This window comes from Maylandia zebra, linkage group LG6 (assembly GCF_041146795.1).
Source record: "Maylandia zebra isolate NMK-2024a linkage group LG6, Mzebra_GT3a, whole genome shotgun sequence".
Lineage (NCBI taxonomy): Eukaryota > Metazoa > Chordata > Actinopteri > Cichliformes > Cichlidae > Maylandia > Maylandia zebra.
Genome location: NC_135172.1, coordinates 30,115,107 through 30,138,691, shown reverse-complemented (window position 1 = coordinate 30,138,691; position 23,585 = coordinate 30,115,107). Strand labels below are relative to the sequence as shown.

Here is a 23,585-nt window from a genome sequence, read left to right as displayed (position 1 = left end):
CTGCTGGAGCGGGAGGGCTAGTAGGAGGAGTTGGCCGTCCGACTGCGGTCTGGGGTGTGGGGCCTCCCTGCTGCTGCGGAGTCGGGGTGGTCTGCCTCTCCCCACCGCAGGGAAAAGGGTAACACCACCTGGGTCTGGGTGCAATTCCCCCCTCCAGGGGCAAGGGTACCTAGACCCGGTTTGTAGAGTACGCTTGGGGAGTGTGATTGTGTGTACAGCGTCTCTTTATGTCTGTCTCCACGTTGGTTGAGTGTGGAGTGAGTGCATATGAGAGCATGAGGGTGGGAATGGATGTTTGTGTCTGTGTGTGCCTGTATGTCTGTGTCTATATGTCAGGTTGGGTATCAGACGCCACCTTTCTGGGGACACCTCAGGCCCTCCAAGGTTTGGAGGCCTATCTCCACCCACCACCACTTCCCCTGCCGGTGGCGGACTCCCTCAGGTGTCGGTGTGTTGGTGGTTCTTTGTGTCTGGGGGTGGGCGTCCGGGTACACACCGGCTCACTCCTTGGCGGCCGCTTGTCGGGGCCTGGGGCCTGGGGCTCGCTCGGGCCCCTTTGGAGGTGGGGTGCCCCCGGCCTCTCGGCCTGGGGCTCGGTCACTCAGGCACAGCTGGGGGCCGGCGGAGCTCACGGGCGCGTCACTGCAACTCCCCCTGACTTCTGCTCCGCGGCTGCTGGGCGAGCCCTCATCTGGGACTCTCCTCAGCTCTTACTGGAACAGTGGCGCGGCTGCCCCTCTGTTGGTCTTCCATGGTCTCTTGTGTTCTGGGGGCCTCTGGATGTCTGGAGTTTTGATCTCCTCCATACCCGCTTCACACCCTGGAGGACGGGGCTGTGGCCCCCCCACACTCCCTAGCAGATCATTACATGGAGAAACCTTTGGAATGCAAGCATGCTGATCCACACAGGTATGCACACATGGGTATTCACAGACGCGGACTAAAGCTTTCTTGGCTGCTACCTCAAAGCACACTGTGCGCTGTCTATCTTGCGTGCTGCACAATATCGTTTATTATTTAGTAAATATTGATATCTATGACTAGCTAGTTTATTGTGATGGTGCTTTGTTTTCTCTATTATTATGTTGCTCTTTGTTGTTTGCTGTCTCCTCTGTTTGTTTTTTTTGTTTGTTTTTTTTTTTTCTCCATACAGGTGACCCAGGAGTTCTTTTTTTTTTTCTCTCTCTTCCCCCCCCTTCTCACCGTCTCTTCTCCCCTTTGGTTTTCTTTCTTTCTCTCCCCCTCTTTCTCTCACTCATTCCCCCTGTCCCATTTATTAAAAAAAAAAAAAAAAAAAAAAAAAAATGACAAAGGATGAACTGAAGCTCTGCCATCACGTAATGTCGCATACTGCTGTTTCTGATGTCATTTGGGAAAAAAAAAAAGAAAAAAAAAAAGAAAATATAAATGGAAATACAGTATATAAGGCAAAAGCAGAGTTTGTGTAAATCTAACGATCTTGAAATTAAGTGTATGGTATGACCAGTCTGAAGTCTCTCAGGCAAACTTTCTTGTAATTTCTTTAAGTAATCCTCAGGAATAGTTCTCCAGGTTTCTTGAAGGACATCCAAAGCTCCTCTTTGGATGCTGGCTTCCTTTTGTTCCATTCTGTAAACATGAACCCACAAGCTTCAATAATGTTGAGGCTCAGACTATGGAGAGGCTGATCCATGACTGACAGTGTTCCATTGTGTGTTTTTCTATACAGGTATGCCTTTTCTGCATTGGCAGTGTGTTTGGGAGGACTGTCATGCTGAAAAAACCGTTGCCAGTCAGATGCTTCCTAGATGCTATTGCATGGCGGATCACAATCTGATTTTGTACTTTTCTGCACTCATAATTCCATCAATTTTGACACTTCCTATTTTATCCTCTATTTGTACAGTTTGGGACATTTTCCAAGGACACACTGCACGCCATGCCAACATAAGCCCAAAGAACTATTCATTTTCAGTTAATTGTTAGTAGTTTTCAGCTAATAGCTCTTTGGGAATCAACTGATTGGTATCTGTGCCTGTCAAACTGTGGAATTACTTAGCACTTAGTTCCTCCTACGCCGGGCGGTGCATCGGGCAGTTGGTGATCTCCATCGATGTTGGTCAGCAGCAACTGCTTCAGCTTCGTCCCAGGCAATGTCGACAGTTCTCAGATCATCCATGAATGTTCGACGCCATGTGGTCTTTGGTCGGCCTTGCTTTCGCTTGCCAGTGCGTGGACGCCATGTCATGACAATCTTAGCTGGGCGATGAGGTGGTAGGCGTAAAATATGGCCCGCAAAGCGGAAGCGCCTTTCTGCAACAACATCGGCTAATGGGCGGGTGCCTGCTCTTCGTAGGACCTCCTCATTTGTTATTCGGTCCCGGTAGGAAATTCTCAGGATTCGCCGCAGGCCACGTTGTTGAAGCACATTCAGGTGTTGAATAATTGCACTTGTTGAGCATCAGGTTTCACTAGCGTAAAGTGCAGTAGGGAAGACGATAGAGTTCAATAGTCTGATCTTGACCCTAACATTCAGGGAAGTCGAGTTCCAAATAGGTTGGAGACGTCGCAGGACACCAGCTGCCTTCCCTACTCTGGCGTCTGTGGAATATTTGGCATTTTTTGTACATTCAACTAAAAACATAGGAACAAATTACATGTTTTTGAGAAAGGCTGCTACTAATAAGGTGCCTAAAACTACAATTTAACAGTAGCACCCCCAGGCTTCTACCTTTCTACCTTTAAAACCCGGAGAGCAGCCAAATGGCTGGTAGGCTTTTAGCTAAGCTTTAGCTTCAGCCAAGTGGAAGCTAAATTGGCTAGTCATTCATATGTATATTAGGTTGTTACCTGGGAATTCTGGAGGGAGGGGAGTGGGGGTTTGAGTGGATTGAGGAATTTCCCTGCGAATCTTGTTGACTGTGCCGAGGATGGTGGTTTTCCGTCTAAGAAGTTTTTGCGCAAGTGAAAGCGATGTGAAAAAATTGTCCGTGGTAACATTTCTGCCCTTGTCTAGGAATGGTTCCATCAGCCTCATTACTACATTTTCAGAAAGTCTCTCCCCAGTGGGACAATTGGGGTCCTTGCCAAGATATGGGAAGACATTGCAAATGTACTTGGTTCTTTTCAACGCTGGCTCATCCTTCGTATTAGTTGCTTTTTATGCTTTAATGACGTTTAATGTTGTAGATCGGTGGTGAGTGGCTAAAATACAAAAAAGACCCTTTGTCTAAAAATGGTCAGATATACGAATTAAACTGAGGATGAGTGAAAAACACTTTGAAGGGCCCTCAGAAGGCCTTTTAAAGTGTTAAAAGTGGTTACAACAAAGTCTGGCTCCTTGGAAGCAAAACATAAAGAAATGATGGGCGTCTCAAGACTTTTGCACAGTACTATACTATATATTTTTTAATCTATTCCCCGAACTTCATATGTATACGAAGTATAAAACTCAGACTGATAACAGTGGTAACAGTGTTTTTATAGGAAGAAACCTTTGTATGTTGATTAATGATTGATACTGGCAGATGCAGTTTCGAAGACAAAAAACATAACATAAACCTGTATTTATTAATATATAATCACTATAAACATTTATGAAGGACATTACGTAGGAGAGGTGATCTGAATAGAGTAAACCGTTAACACACAAGAACTGTAAGAAGAACTAAAAGAACTGAAAAAACATACTGTACCTGTTTATGGCAGAGCTGAGCTCATCCAGGCGCCTTGCGTCAGTGGTGGAGGTGTTGTCGAGTTTGGACAAACTGTCCATCCTCTTTAGAATCACCTCCAACATGTCGCTAATCTTTCTCAGCACACCACGTGACTCCACGCCTCCCAGCACTGAGTGGAAAGACAGACGTGAGACAGGAGATGAATGAAAGCTGGACAGTGAGTACATGAAGCTTGCATAACAGCACGCATATTAATCATACAGCCTCCAGCTCTTCTGGCTCACCACACTGTTGCTGATTTTGGCTGTGTTCTTGTTTTGCACAACTGTCACTATGCACTTGACTACAATGAAGATCAAAAGCAAAGTGGCAAACAATGCAAAAGTCCTCAAACAGATTTGTGAGGATTTCCTCTTAACTTCTGTATTGTGTGTAGGAGCCTCAATATCACTTTTTTCTTTTTCTTTGCAAGGCTGTCAAGAAAACTACTTGTATAGTAATGAATTTTGATTACAAGGAAGACTGTAATACAGAACGTCAGCCCATCTATGATCTTTGGTGTTGGTCATGGCCAATACTCCAATACGTACAATTTAAGTTCCTATCCAAAGATAAATGAAGTCAAAACTCTTTGAACTTTGTTGTGTGTCCCTATTTTTGGTGTGTGTTTCAGTTTTAAACCAACTCATTTATTAAATTAATTCCAACCCAGCAGGACTCAATAGTACCTCTAATTTAACTAACCAATGCTCATGAGTTGGATTAGACCCATCTTTGGAATCTCTCTTCCTTTTGATCTCAAATACAGGCCGATAAAATTTTGTCACAGGTGGGATGCTATCACGTTGCCAAAAATTGTTCCAGTGAAAGACTGCTAAATTACTCAAAAACTGCACGCGCATAATGGTTCCAGAATTTGGCACACACATGCACATACTATGAATTTATTGAGAGGCAGTGCGATTTTATAAGTTTAACTTGCACAGTTATTGAAAATGTTGCACCGAAAGCTCATCCTCACCCTACCATTTCAGACTCATGAGAGCAGCTCCTCTTCAATTCAGCCCGTGTGTTATTCTTCATCTTAAACTCTAAAAGCCAACATTTTGATTATGTGTCTTTAACCTGCATATCTCCAGCTTGATCTCTTCCTGTCTGTCTGCAGCAGTGCACATTACCCAGTGATGTATTCTGATCTCTCCTCATAAACTGGATTTTGCTCGGGTCAGAAAACCAGACACTCTGGAGTCTGATGTCTTAATGTAGACTTATCTTTATATCCTTTGATACCCTTTGATATAAAGATATGAGGGTGAGATGTCCACCAAGGCTATATGGAATATAAAAAGCCAGCAACTAATTATGCTGGAGCGCTCAGTTACTTTCTTTTTCTTGCATGTTCTTCTGTCTGTCCATGTGAAATCCAAGAGGAGAAATCGAAAGGAGTGGCTGTGCACACAGTTGTGTGTGTGTGGAAAGATGAACACACTGGCCATCAGAGTTGAAAAGTGACTCATAACACAAAAGAGCACATACACAGTAGCAGAGACAGTGAGAAGAGAGACGGTATAAAAAGGTTTACCACACCTCATTAGGATAATTACACTGACTCTGGCAGGGTCAAGAGTGCCTATGAATTCAGTCATAATGGACCAGAATGAGGAAGGTGACTGAAAGCATGAGACACAGATGGAAAGCTTTCTCATTTAATTACTCTTCTCTATTCGGTGTATGTACTGATCATCATTTTTAAAGAAAAAAGTAATAGATAAATTATTCAGAGTGAAAACTAGTGTCCCAGGAAATGGAAATTATTCCAGCAAGATTTATGTAAAATCTTGGCAATATTTTATCTTTTGTTTAGCTGAATCATGAAATAAAAATAAATCACATACTTTACCTCATACTGATATATTACCTCATTTAAATCAGATAGGGACAAAGCAGTTGTCTCACGTTCAACCCTTTCAAGCAACCAACAGAGCTTGAAAGGGTTTATATAATGTTTTCCAAGCAAAAGTTTCAAAGTTTCATTTAATAACTACATATTACATAAATTGCATACTTAACCAAAACATTATGTCTTAAATCTTCAGCGACCTTTCAGTTTATTTATTTATTTTAATTATGGGTATCTGCTTTCTTGCAAGTTTAGATAAAAAACAATGGTGAAGAGGTAAAAGATACCAACGTGATGCTAAAATAAAACATGAAATAAAAAACAGATTAAAGCTAACAAACTTACGAACATAAATGACAAATTAACGCAACAATGATGCTGCGAAAAGTAGCAATTTATCATTTTTGGAGGGGTCGACAGGAAACGTGATGTAAGGTCGATGGTTATATGAGGCAAACATAGGTAAGCGGTGATTGTGACATATACAATACCTTCAGTTGAAAATTAAAACTTGTTTTTCAAAGGTTTGGTAACGTAAACTGATCCAGTCCATATTTTGATCACATCAGTTAGAACTGTACCAAATAGAGTTCATAAGATATTCCCTCAAAGAAATCCCGTCCACCATCATCAACAGAGTTTTGGTAACCATACGGGTTGATGGTAAGAACCTTAGAGCATGTAGCTTGGGACAGCAGGAACACAAAGGTCACAGTTTATTCCTCTAGCTTTCCATCAGGGTTTAATGGTGCCTATATTAACACTGCTAACACCTGGATTACACTGCCTGACCATTCTGTCAAACCCCATGTCTGCTGCTTGACAAGCAATTACAGCCAATAGGTGTCAGAGCCTAACATCTCCAGCACAAGGTCATTGTCTGCCTTGTTTTCCGCCACCAACAGCAGGAATCATAAGTTCAATGAGTTATTGCCACAGTGACAGACGTATTCATCTGAAACTGACAGTGTCATGTCCTCTGCCTATGATAGATTGCTGTTTAACAGTTCGCGGCTTGGTCCTTCTGGTGACATCTTTGTGACTGGCTGATAATGGATGACAGCTATGTCAAGAGTCGTGTAAATTGAAGGAATAGTTATCCTGGTAAACTGAAAATTCTTGGCACGGGTTAAACAAATGAGTGTTTGTTAATTTGAAAAAAATCCACAAAATGGCATTACTGGCAGAGCTTCATAAAGTGCATTTAGATCCAAACCACCAACTCTTTTATTAGTTTGGCTTGCCAAAATCTGGATTTGATGCTATTAATTAATAAAATACTACAGGGGAGTATGTATATTAGCAAAGAGTAGGGTATATTACGATACATTTTTTTTGACAGCTACAAGCTCCTGGGATGTTCAGCAGTGAGCAAATGGGAGTGATTTCAACCTAAAGGTATAAAAGATCCAATAAGTTAATGACTGCATCTTTCACATGTTCCCATTGTCTAATGTTCATGTCAATTCAAGTCAGGGGGCTAATCGTTTAAATGACAACACTATCCCTGTAGCTTTATTACAGGGAAACAACACGTTTAACAGGTACGTCAAATGAACCGTACACAAATCTCACTGCTGTAATACAGTATATACAAACAATGACGTGTTATATGTAAGTCATGATCTTAGGGTTTGGTCAGTTTTAAAATATAATGGTGTCAAAAAAAAGGCCACAGGACACAGTGTCCTCTACAGAAAGGGAATTTTAAAAAAGAAAAAGATAAGCAACAGACAGTTTTTACTTACTGCATTACTCAGCAAGGTTGTTATTTTAATTGGACTGTGGAGCCCCAGGACTTAAATTATACAACTTTTTTAAACAAGCAAAAAATAAACAAGAAAAATACATTTCAACAAATTCTTTCTTGCAGCAGCTTATAGTTGCCCATTTTTAGCTTCCATGTTCTGTTAAAGAAGGTAACTCAGAAGTGTCAGGGAAAGTTTTATATATGTGTAGTTTACTAATTTTATACAGATACCTATACTGAGGTTGATATGAATGAAAGTTTACATAATGTTGCTCTCTGTAAAAGCTGGTGTTTCTCCTTCTGTACAGCAGAACCCACACAGCAGCAACTAGGGCTAGCTTAAATACTATTTTACATATCACTGGGCAAAAAAATAAACTAAATAGGTAAATAACAGTTAAAAAGTAATTAATTAGAGCAATATCAGTGATAACACTATGTTTAAGTTGACTGACACAGTGCAAAAATTTAATATTAACATATAATGTATATAACACAAATATTTTAAGATTCGATTAGATCAGTCTTAGGTAATACCAACAAACCAAAAAAGACAATATTATGGGTTTTCTGTGAGGGTCCTGTATTGTGTACCGTGTGCTGTGATGCCTCTGGTGACATGGCTCGTTATTTATTATATCTATTATAAGGGCAAAAGCTGTGAGGACAGTGTTTCCTGACTAACTCCCACAAAAATGTTATTGTTTTACTATTGTCCATAGCTGTTAGTTGCTACTTTAACGATAAGACTTTAACAATAAAAGATGAGTAATGTGGCTATCGGATAAAGGTATCTAGGTCGCTCCATGTTTCCACAGGGGCTACAGTGGATGGATCTTCATGTTTGATTTTGCAAAGATTTTATACTGGAAACACGTCTGGATACAGCCCTCCCAATTATCCCGAGATTGGGACCAGTACTGGGACTAGCTTGTGACCCCCTTGAGGCTGGGTTTGTGGCTGTGGTTAACACTGAAGTACGTAAACATTTACATTTGTCTTTGGTGAGTAGAAATCAAATGTCTAGACGAGCTGTAATATGAGACTCCAAGGAGAATACCGAATTGAATATAAGTGAGATCAAAATAAAGCCATAGTATATGTTTTTTTCTAACTTTTTGAAGGTAATTAAAGTCATAGAAAGGGTCAGATAAAAAAAAATATTAGTGATTTTCCTTCATCAAATTTTTTCATGTTGCTAACATAAAATTACATTTCACCCAGGCAAAATGGCAATTATGACTCTATAATACTGCAATTATTAATCCCAGAGGTATGATTTTCAGTACCAAAAAATTAAACTGACTGCAATCTGCTATATTTTAGTGATGTGCTGGTGGGGCGTAACACACAAATTAACACATTTGGCCATGTGAGTTCACAAACGTCCTGGAGACACATGAACATACATTTGTGTGCATAAGCTATGACGTGTGCCAAAACAGGATGATGTTTTGATTGGCTTGGGGGTGTGTTTGCATATTCATGAGAAGAAAACCATTTATGGTTTGATGAATGCTCACAGAAGGGGCTTCTGGATAGGAGTTGACACAGCTAAATTAACTGGACACCAGTGTAATTTTGTCACAGGCACGCACACACACCCACACACCACATGCACGCCCACACCAGTGCACACACAAGGCTTTAAACTTCACATGAAAATCCACCTTGAAACAAAACGCATATCATTTCAGAACATTAAGACTTGAATTAATAATGACACACAGAGCATTTAAAGGGATGGTTCCTCAGTGCTTAATAACGTTGTGGGCTCATAAGTGTTTTGTGTTAGATATTCCATCCCACTGAGTATAATTTGAAAGCAGGGTTTCCAGCTGTGATTCAGAAAATGCAGTTACATCCGAGTAACAACATCGGTGATGTCACCGTGTCCTGCCTGTTGTTTGCCATTATTCACTGTCAGCATCCCTATTTTAATCCACAAGCTTACCAGGGCCCAAGCCTTGACAACACAAAGAAGGAAAAAGAATACCAGGGTACCTCGGTTATTACTACTGTCAGCCTAAATAAATACTGAAGTTGCACTAAAATACACTGTTTTTGCAGTCTACACAGTGTAAAAGCAAAGCCAATTCAGTGATATACTCACTGTAATATTGTGAATGTATTGAGTTTAATATTGAATTTTGGATGAGAGGTCTTTGTTAAAAGACAACTACTGGTGGTTGTATTGTGCTAGCTATTTCCAGTTAAGCTCTATGGTGCAAACTGGAGTCTTGAGTGACTGGTAACATATCATTGTATGCAAATTAAGCACGGCATGTTGAACAGGGCGATAGCTCTGTGAGATGTTGAGGGACCTTGAATAAGGGAGTAGACCCGAAACTCAGCCTTGACTTTCTGGTCCAGCATCAGTCTTGAGAGGACATCATCACCACTGTGTGATAGAGCTGAAAAGAGTAAAAGACTTGTACTGTACTAATCAAATACAGATCTAATGCATGCAATGCACATACATATTAATGCACGTATGATGCATAATCATCTGCACATAGTCTTCCATCACCCGACTCCTCCAACTTGATCTTACTTCTCCCTAAACATTGTTCTTCTTCATCATCTTCCCCATCAGCTTTTCTGTTTCCCTGTTAATCGTATTCCTTAATTAAGTCTTCATTCTGAATGTCCAGTTTTACAAACTCCAGTAAAACTCCTCTCTCGTTCCTCAGAAACCAGACAGACAGTCGGTTAATATCCCGCTACCACTCCAATCTCCAGTACATCTCCTCTCCTCATTTCCACACCCGCATTCAATTACTAAAAATCACATGCAATTTAATTATTATGGTGCAGCAGATCTACTCTTCATTAGCTAAAGAACATGAGGTCTTTGTGAAAAGAGTGTAATGAGCGGAATTTGTGTTTCCCTTTTTTGTTTTTCTTTCTTTTTTTTTTCCAGCACAATGCAAATGAAGTAAAGGGTGAGAGCAGGTCTTAGCCAAATGAAAATGCACCAAATGAAGCATGAATGAAGTGAAATATTGCACTAGAGTAAACACAGTGAATACCAATGATCTAAAAGACAATTTAATAAGATGTAAGACCAGAAATGATGGCATGATCAATAAGCTATTTTGTGGCCTTCAGTAAAAAACAACCCTGAAAGAATAGAATTTAATAGAAGCAAACCAGTTGGAGGCTAATTCTGCTACAGCTTAATTCCGTCTCTTCTTCCGCTGAACTTTTGAAATATTTATTGTTCATTTAGTTTTGACATTTTCCTCACCATTTATCCAGTGATGTCAAGGCAAATTGGATTTTATGAAACTAGATGGGACAAATGAGAGGATATTAGAAGCTACAACGAAGGAAAGGCTATTACAGTGTCTATTATCAATGACACTTTCTGTCACTTCACTTTTGAGTAGTTCTCTATTTTAGCAATCAGTGAGTTGATGAAGAAAGACTGTATAGCTGCAATGGCTATTATTGTCTTAGCAGTTCAACTTCTCTTGTCCCCTCATCCTCTTTCCTCTCTTATTTCTTTCTCACTTGTAATTCCTCTAAGCTGATGGTTTATTTGATTTGTTGGACATTATCTGTCACGTTAGTATTTTTTGTTCTTTTCCCCTTTGGAACATGTTTTTGAATCCTTTGTCTATATTTTCATTCTCTCTAAGCTCTAAATGTTCCTTGTTTCCTTTTTCTCATCTTGATTTATCATAGTTTATATTAGGATGATGACATTGGATGAAAAACGAGGATCCTTTCAGACATACACACACAAGAAGCACACATCCAAACAAAGCGCTTGAGACAGACAAAAACTATATATGTATTTGAACAGAGACCAACTTGGATGCAGTATGAAAGGCTAATCTGTTGACAAGTGCAGTATTTCAGTGCATGTGGGTGTATTTGTTTCTTTACAAAACTGGAATGAAAAAGGCTGATAAGATTTATTTCCACAGAACACAATTTCAAATGGGTTATAAAAATTTTTTTTTATCAGATAGTATTATTCTTTTGGGAATTACACATAAGAAATGCACTGTCAGTCTGTTTCACTGAAGGGTGACATTGTTGAGTGATGATCTCCTTTTTGGTTGAAAACATCATATATTGGCACAGTTACGGAGTATTTGGAGAGCTACTGTTATTGTTTCTTCTTAAAGCTGTATGCTTCATTTCCTTCAATGTTACATTTTAAACTTGATGCTACATTAAAGTGCTAAGTCTCAGCTTTAATTGGAGTAGGTTTAGTATTGAAACATGTTCAGATACCACTCTGTGAAGCTGTAGTGCTTTAAAAGTTTTATGAGTCATAATGTCTCATTTTTTGTGTGAAGCCAGTGAGCAACCCTTAGTACTGTATCTTCTTTACTTCTGTGATGCTCACTTGACTCCTCACTGCAGCCACTTGCAGCTGTTGCTTGTTGTCAGGTTTCTCTGCCTTTACTTTGGTCTTTAGCGACTGGAATGCAGCTCAGATGATTGAGATCTGGCAGTCAACTTGACCAGATGAGATATATTCATATTTTATATACAAAGATTTAAACTTTTTCCTTGCTATAGCTGCAGTGGTGGAATTAGAATACCAGGCTGAGACCATCAGACTCTGTGCCTGCTTGTTGTTATTTTGTGCTGTGTGTTGGGGTTTTTTTTGGATACATCTTGCTGAGATGACTTTCATAGACAAGTATACTGTAAGGATTCACATAGGCTTTTTTTTTGTATGTAACCCTTAACGAGGGAAAATGGCATTGAAACTTTATCTTTTTCATTTCCTGATGAAGTCCACATCTGTGTGGAAACAACAACTACAGGAACAATCTTGCTACAAAAATATGATGACAAAAACAAAAGATTCTCTAGATGTAACTCTGTGCTTAACTTTTATTGGGTTTCACAGCTGATTGGGTGAGGTGGTCCCCTGGCTGTGTTTAGTGTTGTTGTCCTTTTGAATAATAAAATATTCATCAGTCACACTGTAGTTTTTTTTTATTTTTGTTTCCAAAATATACCAGAATATACTGCTCACAGTAAAACCGACAGACACAGGCCATAAAAAAGACTATTAGTACATTTTTTTTCAGGAAGTCATATACCTCTTTTATCAGCCTTTGGTGATTCAAGCTATAAACCTTCAATTTGTGCTCCAAAAGTTTTAAAAGCAGTGACATGAATGCTTCTGAAATGTGGAACATATTGGTGTCTGTATTCGTGCATTCTTGTTCTAATCCTTCAGAAAAAAAAGTGTAACTCTCAAAAAAACAAACAAACCACAGTTTGTTGTATTTGAAAGTACAAGCAGGCACGTATTCATGTGCTATCCCGAGAAGCTTGACAGACACAAGCCGTGACCCTCATTACCATTTCCACCACTCACTGAAGTCACGGTCTCTCCTGTTTACTTTCACTATTTTCAGCACAGCTTTGCTGTTCAGAGCAGACAGGCATACGGCTGCAGGGGTTGCTTCTCACCACAGCCACAAGAATTTATGTTAGCGTGACTGGAAGATATGGAGTGCTTGAGCTTAAACAGTGTGTATGTAGCTTCAGATGGTGGTGTGCAGGAACTACGAAATATCTGTGACATGACGTTTTTGCTTTTGTGAGTGACTAAGCTGCCATATTCGTGCCTGAGTGTGCAAATATAGTCAACCATGCATGTGACAGTAGATCCTAATGACAGATTTCTTGGAAAAGAGCAGCAGAAAAGAGAAAATAAAATGAAATACATATCTGATGCTGATGAGCCTGTTTGCCTACCTGCGCATTCAAATAATGTGAGAAAATCGGCATGCCTCTGACATCAGGATAGTTATATAAAGTATGCATGACTATAATCTCGTATGTTCATATGTTAAGTACTGTATAATGTACAGTACCAATATTAAAGCATATCAACTGATAAAATATAAGAGCTGGTGACAATTTGGAAGTGTCACCAGCAAAATAAATAGTTGGCAAATAATTATAAGCATCTCAAAATATGTAATTAAATATATACATACATAAAGAATTCCATTACTGTGTTCCCTATGCATGAAGTAGTGACACCATGGGGGTTTGCACACTTAAAAGACTATGGAAGCTCTTACTTAATTTAATTAACTCAGACTTAATTTTGTGCGCCATTACTTTTGCCGTAGCCACATTATGACACTATGACTTATTAAGGGATTATATGCCTCTTAATAACCCGTACAGTATGAACGAGAAGAATATTCACAGCATATGTACATGTGGACAACTGGCTGGTTTAAAGCAGACAAAAAAATCTATACATGAAATTTAAGTTCATTTGCCTTGCATGGTAGCTAACCTAGCTCATCAAAAGAGAAAACAAATATCAACTTTTTGTAACCATAAAATGAACATTTCACAAGTTTTCTCAGAGTACATAAAAGGTGCTAATGTTTGGGCTATACCTAGTGCAATATTATTTTGCACATGCATATGATGATCTCCTGCCCTAGGCAGTAACTGTACGTTCTTTGTCTTGCCATTATCTTTCAGTACATCACTTCAAGGCCTCCCATCAATCTACATCACAATGAAACATGGTTGCACTGCAGGCCTGGGGGAAGGATAAGGGACAGATGAAAGAGAATGAAAAAGACAGCAGAAAATTGGTTTAAGAGAAGGGGACTTTAATGGCCATCCTTTGGTATTTGAGAAATAACATCATATATGCCAGAGGACAATGGCAGATTTAATGTTGTCATACAGTCAAAGCAAAGACAGCATCAATATAAAAGATATAGAAATTATCTGTAAAACTGACATTGATGGAAACTTTTATTCTATTTTTTGTATCTAAAGGTACACTATGTTGCAAGCAGGTGACTAGGCTTTCTCCTGACTAAGAGGACAGTGATTCATTTCAGCTTCATCCTAGTTGTTTCCCTACCTTCTACTCTCCATGCATTTACTTAGTCTGAACAATGAGTACTGAATTTCTTAAGATCAACTTATCCTGTGACCCCTCAGTAATCTTTGTATCCTTTTTCCTGAATTTTTCTCCAGCCCCTTCACTTTCAATTGCTCCTCCTTTTCGCCTCACTATTACTTTTTCATACTTTCCCTTCTGGCATCTCACACTGCTTCTTCCCCTTGAATCTCATCTAATAGCATCTACCTCAGGTCTCTCTGTGGACCTATAATGTTTGCCTCTAATTCAGCCTTCAGCAGATAAATTAGCATCTGTCAAGGCTTTGCTCTGAGCTGGGAGCTTTGGCAGAAGCTGCTCTCTTTTTTGCATAATGGCACACTCCAGAGCCCTGGCACATTCACTCATCCTGTTATTTACTCTGACTCACAGGTAATGAAGCAAGGGACTGGTGAAACTGTGTGTGAGAGAGGAACGACAAGACCACGCTTGGAGCCAGAATGGACATCTGGCCTTGTGATACTGGGAGGATGACTTGCAAACTGGGGATATACAAATGTTTACAGTAGAACTAAACAGCTGGGCTGGAGGCAGATTAGATGTACACTGCAAAAAGTTTTTAGCTGAAGGCTAAGCCAATGACTGTGCTACAGTACTGAAATACAACAAAGATGGGATGCTGTGTAAAATCTAGATAAAAAAAAAAGAATACAATGATTTTCAAATTTCATAAACTCACATTTTTGTTCAAACTTCATTATTTCATCAAAAATATTAGCTCATTTTGAATTTGATGTCAGCAAGACATATTAAAAAAAATTGCGATGTTGGAAAAGTAATTAGCACTAAAAAGAAAAAGCTGGAGGAACGCCTTGCAACTAATTAGATTAACTGGCAACGGGTCAGTATCATTGCTGCGTATAAGACTATAAGACTTTGAATTAAAATTCTGTGAATCTGAAGAAACGTCTGTACACAAGGGCCAATGTCAAAAAGAAAGAAAATACAAAACAATATTAGATGCCAGTGATCTTTGGGTCCTCAGGTTGCATTGCATTAAAAACAGGCCAGATTCAGGAACACTTCCAGAAGTCATTATCTATGAACACAGTTCACTGTGTCCACAAATGCAGGTTAAGTCCCTATCGTGCAAAGAAGGAGTACAAGTGAAGCATTTTTGCCCTTATCTGGGCCAAAGCTCATTTAAAAAGGTACTTTGGTTAGACAAATAGAAATCTGAAATTCATTTTGGAAACATGGAAGATGCATCCTAAGGACTAAAGAGGAGAAGGCTTGTTATTGAATCAAAAGTCTGCTTCTCTGATGGAATGATACATGCAATATACATTCAGATGGCAAAGACCTTGGGAAAACAACGCTTAACAAGACAAAAAAAAAATTCAGTTGGCCTTAAAAACCAGCCCCAACTCTCCAGTCACCATCCTGATAAAGATCACACAGTAGATAATAAACCTTAAAATAAATAAATCTTTTTTGCTGGCTTATATCTTGTAAGTAACACATAGCTTTTCTGCATTGAAAAGCACGTTTTTTGCTGGATTTGCTTTTTGCAAGTGTAAACTTGATCACGGACGGAATATTAAAACACTACACTTTTTTTCCTCAAGACGTTCAAATCAGAAAACAAAGGGCACTGTTTAAATTTTCAGGAAACATGTCTAACAGCAGCTTGTTACTCTCAAAAGCTGCATTAAATAATTAAAGACTTTTATTACAATTTTATGCATCACTGACAGAACTCAAATCTTTTTCCACCTCATTCTGACAAACATTGTATATATATAATACAATGTGTTAAGTTTCCTGAAATGCCATTTGTTCCTGTATGTGCTATAGTATTTTCTTGTAAAAATTATATGGCAGCTTAGCTATATAGTCCAAACAATGTGTTGAGTCCTTCTAAGGTGTACACAAAATCACAAAAGAATAGTTTATTGAATCAGATGTACAATTTGATAAACTGAATTAAAATCAAAATTGAAATGATATCTCTAAATGGTAGAATGAACCACAAACTTAGTGAGTGTAGTTAGGAAACAGAAGAGACTAAAAACCATATTAAAAAAAACCACAGTGCCCAATGAATGGAAGAAACTAGGCCAACTGACAGAGGCGCTAATAGGTGTGTGTTCAAGTCGACTAAGACAAGCCTTATCTCTGTTCGGTGTTGACAGTGTTGTGTAATCGGTAGTATGCTGTTGCATCTGCATGCTCTGTCTCTGTCTCTCAAGCACCCAAATACTCACAAATCAACACATGTGTATACTAAAGCTCAGGCTCTGATTGGGCTCTCTTACAGCTTAATCTGACAGTCCTGTCAGCTTCAGTGAGCTTCTGTTTGCAGCTGTGGCTCTGTCGTCTCCCCTTAATTGCATTACCTTTCATTTACTTAAAACACTGTATTGTACTCTTCAGATAGTGATACAAAGACGACTTGCACTTTAGGGAGACTCAAAATGTTTGTCAGTTTGTGTTGTTCTGACAAACATTACTGGCCACTTAGAGGACTGAGTGAGACGAGTTGCCCCATTGTAGAAAGACATGCACACTATATTCACATCCACGTAAAGGCACAAAATATGGATCACAACACCATGCCTGTAAAAAACACATTAAAATCACACTAGCATGGCTAACTTATGATTTATTACTACTACTGTGCTGGAATGACGTTCTCCTGAAATATTGATGACAGTGACTAGACAATGCTTGTTGTGTTTTTTGTGTTTAAATATGAAGGTCACAAACAAATTATTTGTGTATGGTATATTTAATATGATTATTTATACATACATGTTTCTAAAGGGCAAGTGACAACTTGTCTAGCATGCTGGAATCCGATTAATTTCTCATTAAAGACCAGAGCTTCATCCGTAATGTGCAAACACGAGCTGCTGGAGAGCTGAACAATCTCCAGTTTATGGTAACGGGACACAGAAATGTGAGAACACTGGCTTATAGACTTTAATGGAATTGGAGTCAAGCAGAGTTAATACTGCATCCAGAGACAATAACTAACTATAGCCACAACATGGCAGTATTTTAAATGCTAGATGCAAACAGGAAGAAGCTTTATGACAGAGAACTGTTTGCAACAAAAAGAGATCCTGATCAGGTTTTAGACTTCGATGGACACATACTGCTTCTGTTGCTTTCTCTGATGGAACAACACTGATGTCTTGTAATGCCAATAAAATAAATTTTAACTTGAACTGTGACAAAAAGCACAAAAAGACAAAGTTAGATCAAGACCATTTCATGTTTTCTTTATTTTTGACACTGGTGGCTTTTAAATTAGTCAAATTAAGCCTTTTGAAATGTACTACCCCAATTTTGAAAAAGCTGGAACCAGACAGAGACAGACAAAGTTACCTTAAAATAACAAGAATCCTTAGGTGACTGTTGGGACTGTATAAATCAAACTGAATTGAACTGTTCTCTCTGTTTTGTTTTGTTTTGTTTTTTAAAAGAATGCAGGCAAATTTAAGTCAATTTTAGCATGATTTACATAAAACAATATATATATATATATAACGACAATATAACAACTTTGCTTATTTTATTTTAAAGACACTGCTTTGTGAAACTAGAAAAACTATAAACCTTTAGCACTTAAGAAAGTGCTTAAAGAAAAACTACTGTCAATGTATTAGTGTCAAAAAGAGACTACTTATTCTTTTCACACCCAGGCTGTGTCCAACAAATGACAATGTGTTTACACACAGTACTGCTTTATCTCTGATAATGTCTTGTCACTGACAGCAGTGACACTGATTGGTCCAAAGGATACTATGTATTGATCTGCTCAGTTGTAGACAGTGGACATTTCGCTCCAGTACAGGCCGTGGCACTTTTTGCGAGCATTTATTTCTTTATTAATCAGAAGAAACACAAAATACATGGGCATGAGGAATCCCATGATAGCTGGACATCTCACTTTAATATTAAAATCATCTAACAAGACAGCAGAAAAATGTACTTTGTGCGAATACTACACAACAGTAATTACAATGTAACAGGAACCTTTCTTCTGTATGAACAAGGTAGTTAGAGGGAGTCATGTATAAATTAAAGTGGGAAAAAACTACAGACAACATGAACAAGGGGTTGGTTACACTTAAATGGATCAATACTTTACAGTGGCAAAACAAGCCCAAGGGATTAAAGAGAAAGATGAACTAACTGCTCTACATCTGGGTGCATTTAAATGTAAATGCAAAAAACATGTAATTGCTGTGAACATTTATTCTAGATCTGAATGTAACATGGATTTTATTTGCACAAAGCTGTGCTGTGGGGCTGGAGGCAATTTTCTGCATTGATTTGTTAAATTGTCTGAGCTCAGCTGAGCTTGTGGGTATAGTTTGCTGTGTGTGAGCCAGAGAAAGAGGGCACTGAGTTGGTGCTTATAGATATGCTATGTCCTTTATATATGTTGAAATTGAAAATCATAAAAAATGTGCGTATTCCCAGATTTCCAACCCACCAGATGCTCGCACACATTTCAATCTTAGTAAACTCATAGCCTCGTTATGGGCACAAACACTTAAATAAATGAGAGTGATCATTCAGAATGGATTAATTCAACCTGATCTTCCAAGGCAAATAAAAAGATTTCAGTTTGGACAAAGATACCCACATGCATGCTCCCATACATATCCAATTCATTGCACAATTAGACATAATCTATACACACTGTACAACAGGGGTAAAAATAACATCGTTCTGTTTAAAGAGGACAGCATCTTCCATGCTGCAAAAGAAGAGATCAAGAGCCAAATTTTCTCCCCGTGTAATCATCCATGCATTTGCAGTGGGCAATTCTGCACAGGACGTTCCACTTAAAACTTCTAATTTGTATGCCTTGTGAGCTAATAACTGTCTGGATAGTCTGTTTATATCTATGTACACTCTCCAAGGAGTAGGTGTGCCAGTTCTTTCCATAACTTTTTGGCAGGGCAGCTACATTAACAGAAGATTATACGGCACAGATATGGCACTCAAAGAATACTAAATAGAAATGTGTGGGAAACACCACAATGTCAAAGATATTGTATGTCCTGTCCCAAAAATCAACCCAACAATGAAATACATAGTCAAGGTTTGTTCCTGCAGACAGGTTTAAACTGTGCTGTAGATGGCAAACATGCTTTTTTACTATTTTCATAATTAATACACTGTATTTTAAATTTATTGGCCTCATGACATAAATTAGTATGGTATTTTGTCTCATCTATTGGAATAAGAATCAGCAATCTGGAATAGGTAAATAAAGAAGGCTGTTGTGAAGTAGCACCTGTGACAAAGAAAGCTTTTATTACCCTTATCTTGTGGAAAAGAAAAAAACAACTCGTTAAGCAGCTTTTATCAGGTTTAACTAGTGATTCATACATGGTGTTTTTATGTCCGGATAACATATCAAAGAAAAGTTACAACGGACAAAATGCTATATCTCTCTGTCAATGCTGGAATTGCTGAAATGCGCTCCACGGTACACAAACAATAGGTGAGTTTCATCATAAGTGAAAACTCTATATGTAGCCTTTGATTCATTCTTTGCCTCTGTGACTGCGATTCTACTTGCGCTTGAAATGAAGCTTAAACATGTGCTTTCACTTGTAAATCCCAGGAAAGCAGCTGTACGCAGCCGCGTCGATTGTAAGGTGAGCATTTCTGACAGAAAAAAATGGATGCACTTGTTCAAGCTGTTCTCATTCAAACGTGATGCATTTCTCAGCAGACAAATCTAGTGAATGTTACATGAATGAGAGATTTGGGAAAACCTTTTAGAAATTGCTTTTACTGTTGTGCTCTGACACATCTTTTATTTACTGAGAAACGGATGGGGCCTATCATTCGAGCTGACAGGTAATGCCATTTAAACTTTTCCGGAGAGAGAAAGAGCCCAAGGCTTGGCAGTATAACACATGCGCCATCAGATCAGCTCAATAAGCTTCTAAACAGAAGCTGTCAGCAGAAAGCATGCATGTTTAGGTAAAACACTGAAGTGTTGTGTGTTACCATTAAGTGAATGGCAAACAATAACTGAAATGTTTAACTTTATTCATACTGTATTTAAAAAAACCTGCATCATAATCAGGGGCACATGTTAGCCTCTAAAAAAAGTACTAAAATTCAAATATTCCACGTTATGCCTGATAATACATAACATTTTGTTCTAAGGGTTTTCCTTGCAAATAACTTTTCATGCAGCCAGAAAACTGGGTAAGTTCAGTTACTTATCTTTAAAAAAAATACAGTAATAAGGCACAACTTGAGTGCAAACCTTAAAAGAGAAGAATTAAACATCTAAACAAACGTCTTTCTGCTGGCCTGAAAAGAAACAGATACACCTCTGCACAAAAAAGTTAACCTGAAGAACACTGATGTTGATGAAACATAAATCAGGGATCTTTTTCTGAGTCTGTGTGCATGACAAGACTGGCAGCAAACGTCAGCAGCTTGGTGACATTATGTGACACAGTCCTGACAGATGTGTATGCAGCATCTAATATCAACCCTGCTGGGGTCATTATTGCTGTCACATGATTATACACAGAAGAAAAGAGAAATGCAGAAAGCTTGTCTGCAATTTTAAATGACTGTATGATGAGTCAGTCAGGATTTATGCGTTTTTCTCTTTAGTATAAATGCATCTTATTTTAGCTTTCAGGCATATATTTATATATAAAAGCATCTTCTTGCCTCCTCGTTTGGTCTTTCACCAATGATTCTCCATTTATTTTAGCACAGCTTTACAGCTCAGCTCAGACACAGTTAATCTGTCTCACTGCAGCAGACAGTGCCTGCACACACTGGCACAGCCATACAGGCGCACAAACACACACATAAGGTGAGTTTGACCTGTTTGGTCTGTTATGAAATTCAGAGTGCCTATTCACTTTTCTCTCCTGGCTTTATATTATAGGATTAAATGAATAAAGTACATACAGGAGCAAAAATAAATACACAACAAATTTATTAAATACATCTCATACAAAGTAATATGGAGTGAATTAGTACGCACATGCACTGGAAACATAATTTATTCATTTACATTTAGTGATGGTTTGTCTATTGTGCTTTTTAACAACAACGATAAAACTACAATATGTAAGTTAGACTTGGTCAACTGTTTATTCATGTAATAATAAACAGTTGACCAAGTGAACAGTGAGTTATGTGGCAACATATCAGTGCAATTAGGCATGTAGACATGATCAAGATGACCCACCCAAACCAAGTCAAAACCGAACATTGTGGGAAAGAAAAGTAATAAAAGTGATGTTGAGTGTGGCATTGTTGTTTGTGCTGCTCGGAGTATTTGAGTTGATCTACTAGGATTTTTCAGCACAACCATTTTTAGGGTTTGCAGAGAATAATCAAAAAAGAGAAAATATCCAGTGAGTGGCAGTTCTCTGGGCAAAATGCTTTGTTGATTCTGGAAGTCAGAGGAGAATGTTCAGAGCTGATAGGAAAACAACCATAACTGAAAGGGAAAGCACTCTTAACATCCAGCAGAAGAGCATCTTTCAATGTACAACATGTCAAACATGAAAGGAGACTTGTTATAGCTGCAGAAGAGCACACCGGATGCCATTTAATCCAATAATTAGGTAAAGCATCAGGTGGAATGGGAACCTCACAACATGAATGAGTAGCAATGATAAATGTGCAGCAAGTCTTTAAGCACCTTTATGAATCTACCGTATGCAACAAAGAATTAAGGTCGTTCTGAAAACAAATGGTGGCTGAACCCAGTACTAGAAGGGTGTAACTAATAAAGAGGCTGATGAATGTTGAATGCTTCATGGGTCAGTGAAAGTGGTTTAAGAAACAAGCAATGAAACTACATGAACATAAACAAACCACAGTATACATACTGTGTATGCTGAGTTTGTCAAATTTAAAAAATGAATGCTGTATTCTTACACTGACAATACATGCGGCAAACTATGTGCCAGCACAAATAACTAAAAACACAACAGGAGTTCTAGAAAGAAAAGGACAGAGAGCCAAAGATGAAACAAAGCTGCACTGTGAATGCAGCAAATGATGCAAATCAAACAGGCATATGGCACACAGTAAAACAAACAAGCAGAGTTAACCGTTATTAGACCTACCTCTTTCATCTTTTGCTTTCTCCTCATCTGCCTATCTATACTGCATCTTTGCTAACCCCTAAGAGATGTGTCACTTCCTCCTTCCAGCTATTCCTGAAATAGCACCAGTGCCCTCATAGGCGTTGAAATGCCACATAAGCAATGTATCCAACAAGGCACTTTAGCTACAGTACAGTATACGTGATTTACTGTGCCACAATTCTAAAATCAGAGTTGGCAACATCATTTATTTATGGCCGCTTATGCATGCATTTCCCACAGTAGTTTAGTTTTGCTTTCCATCTAATTTCACCAGGACATTTTTGTTTTTCTGTATTTTTGTAAATACAATTGTAGTATGGCATGTAAACCCATTTTAGAGCAAACTCTGGAGGAACAACTGGATGTATGGGCATAACTTTGTAGAAAGGACAATATTTAGGGAGTTTATTAAAGTTCTTATTTGGGTTTATATCTGAGACATGTTGCATTTTATGCTGTCTGATGTTATGGTAAAAATTATTCTTAAAACTTCTCATTTCCCATTTAACACAGTGTTTCAAGTGACAACTTGAATGTTATCACTTGATGATCTTGGCAGTACTACTGCATGTTTTAATTTGTCTACAAACAGCAAGAATGAAAAATCTCAGTCTTTCCCAACATTAAAGCCTTAACTTTATTTGCCACTGAATGCACGAGTCTAGAATAGTAATGATTTGTTCATTCTATTACTGGCATCTGCCGTTGCCCATATATTACTGTTTCCAGCATATCAGGGAAATTGATTTCAACATGTACAACGACAACAGAGGAGGCTGGGGGTACTGTACATGATGTAAATGTTGCAGGGCTTGTGTTCTGACTGGCTATGCATTCACATTTTTTTCTAGCAGATTTTGAGAAGCTCTGCAAAGAAAGATGTCAATTTTAATTTACTACCATTATTGAAAAAGCAGGCAAAGGAACATACAGAAGTGAGCTGAAGAAACAAAAAAAGTGACATCTGGCTATTATTCAGTCTCAGACTGGATGCTTAATATAGTCACGTCTGACGGCAAAATATGAGATGAGGTGAGAAAAGTGAAATGGAAAAAATAGGTGGCTTGAGGTAAGAGTAATCTCAAGTCATGCTTGGTATGCTTTCATAGCTTTATCAGCCAAGACCAGTAAAGACGCCAGACAAACACAGCTGCCTTTTTGTCAACACAGACATAATACAATCAGTAGCTTTCCCAAACTGTCAGGCGACAGGGCCTGTTGCTTTGCACCATCGCTGCGTATCTGCGGAAAGAAA

The 23,585-nt window shown here is 38.5% G+C and overlaps 1 protein-coding gene across 1 annotated transcript in view; it reads right to left on the bottom strand.

Annotated features, from left to right (window-relative positions):
• LOC101479752 (alpha-1,6-mannosylglycoprotein 6-beta-N-acetylglucosaminyltransferase B) overlaps positions 1–23,585 on the bottom strand; it is a 142,314-nt gene that overhangs the window by 103,989 nt on the left and 14,740 nt on the right. Inside the window, exon 3 of the mRNA XM_076885061.1 lies at positions 3,675–3,825. Coding sequence (XP_076741176.1) covers positions 3,675–3,825 — 151 coding nt within the window. The remainder of the gene's footprint in view (positions 1–3,674; positions 3,826–23,585) is intronic.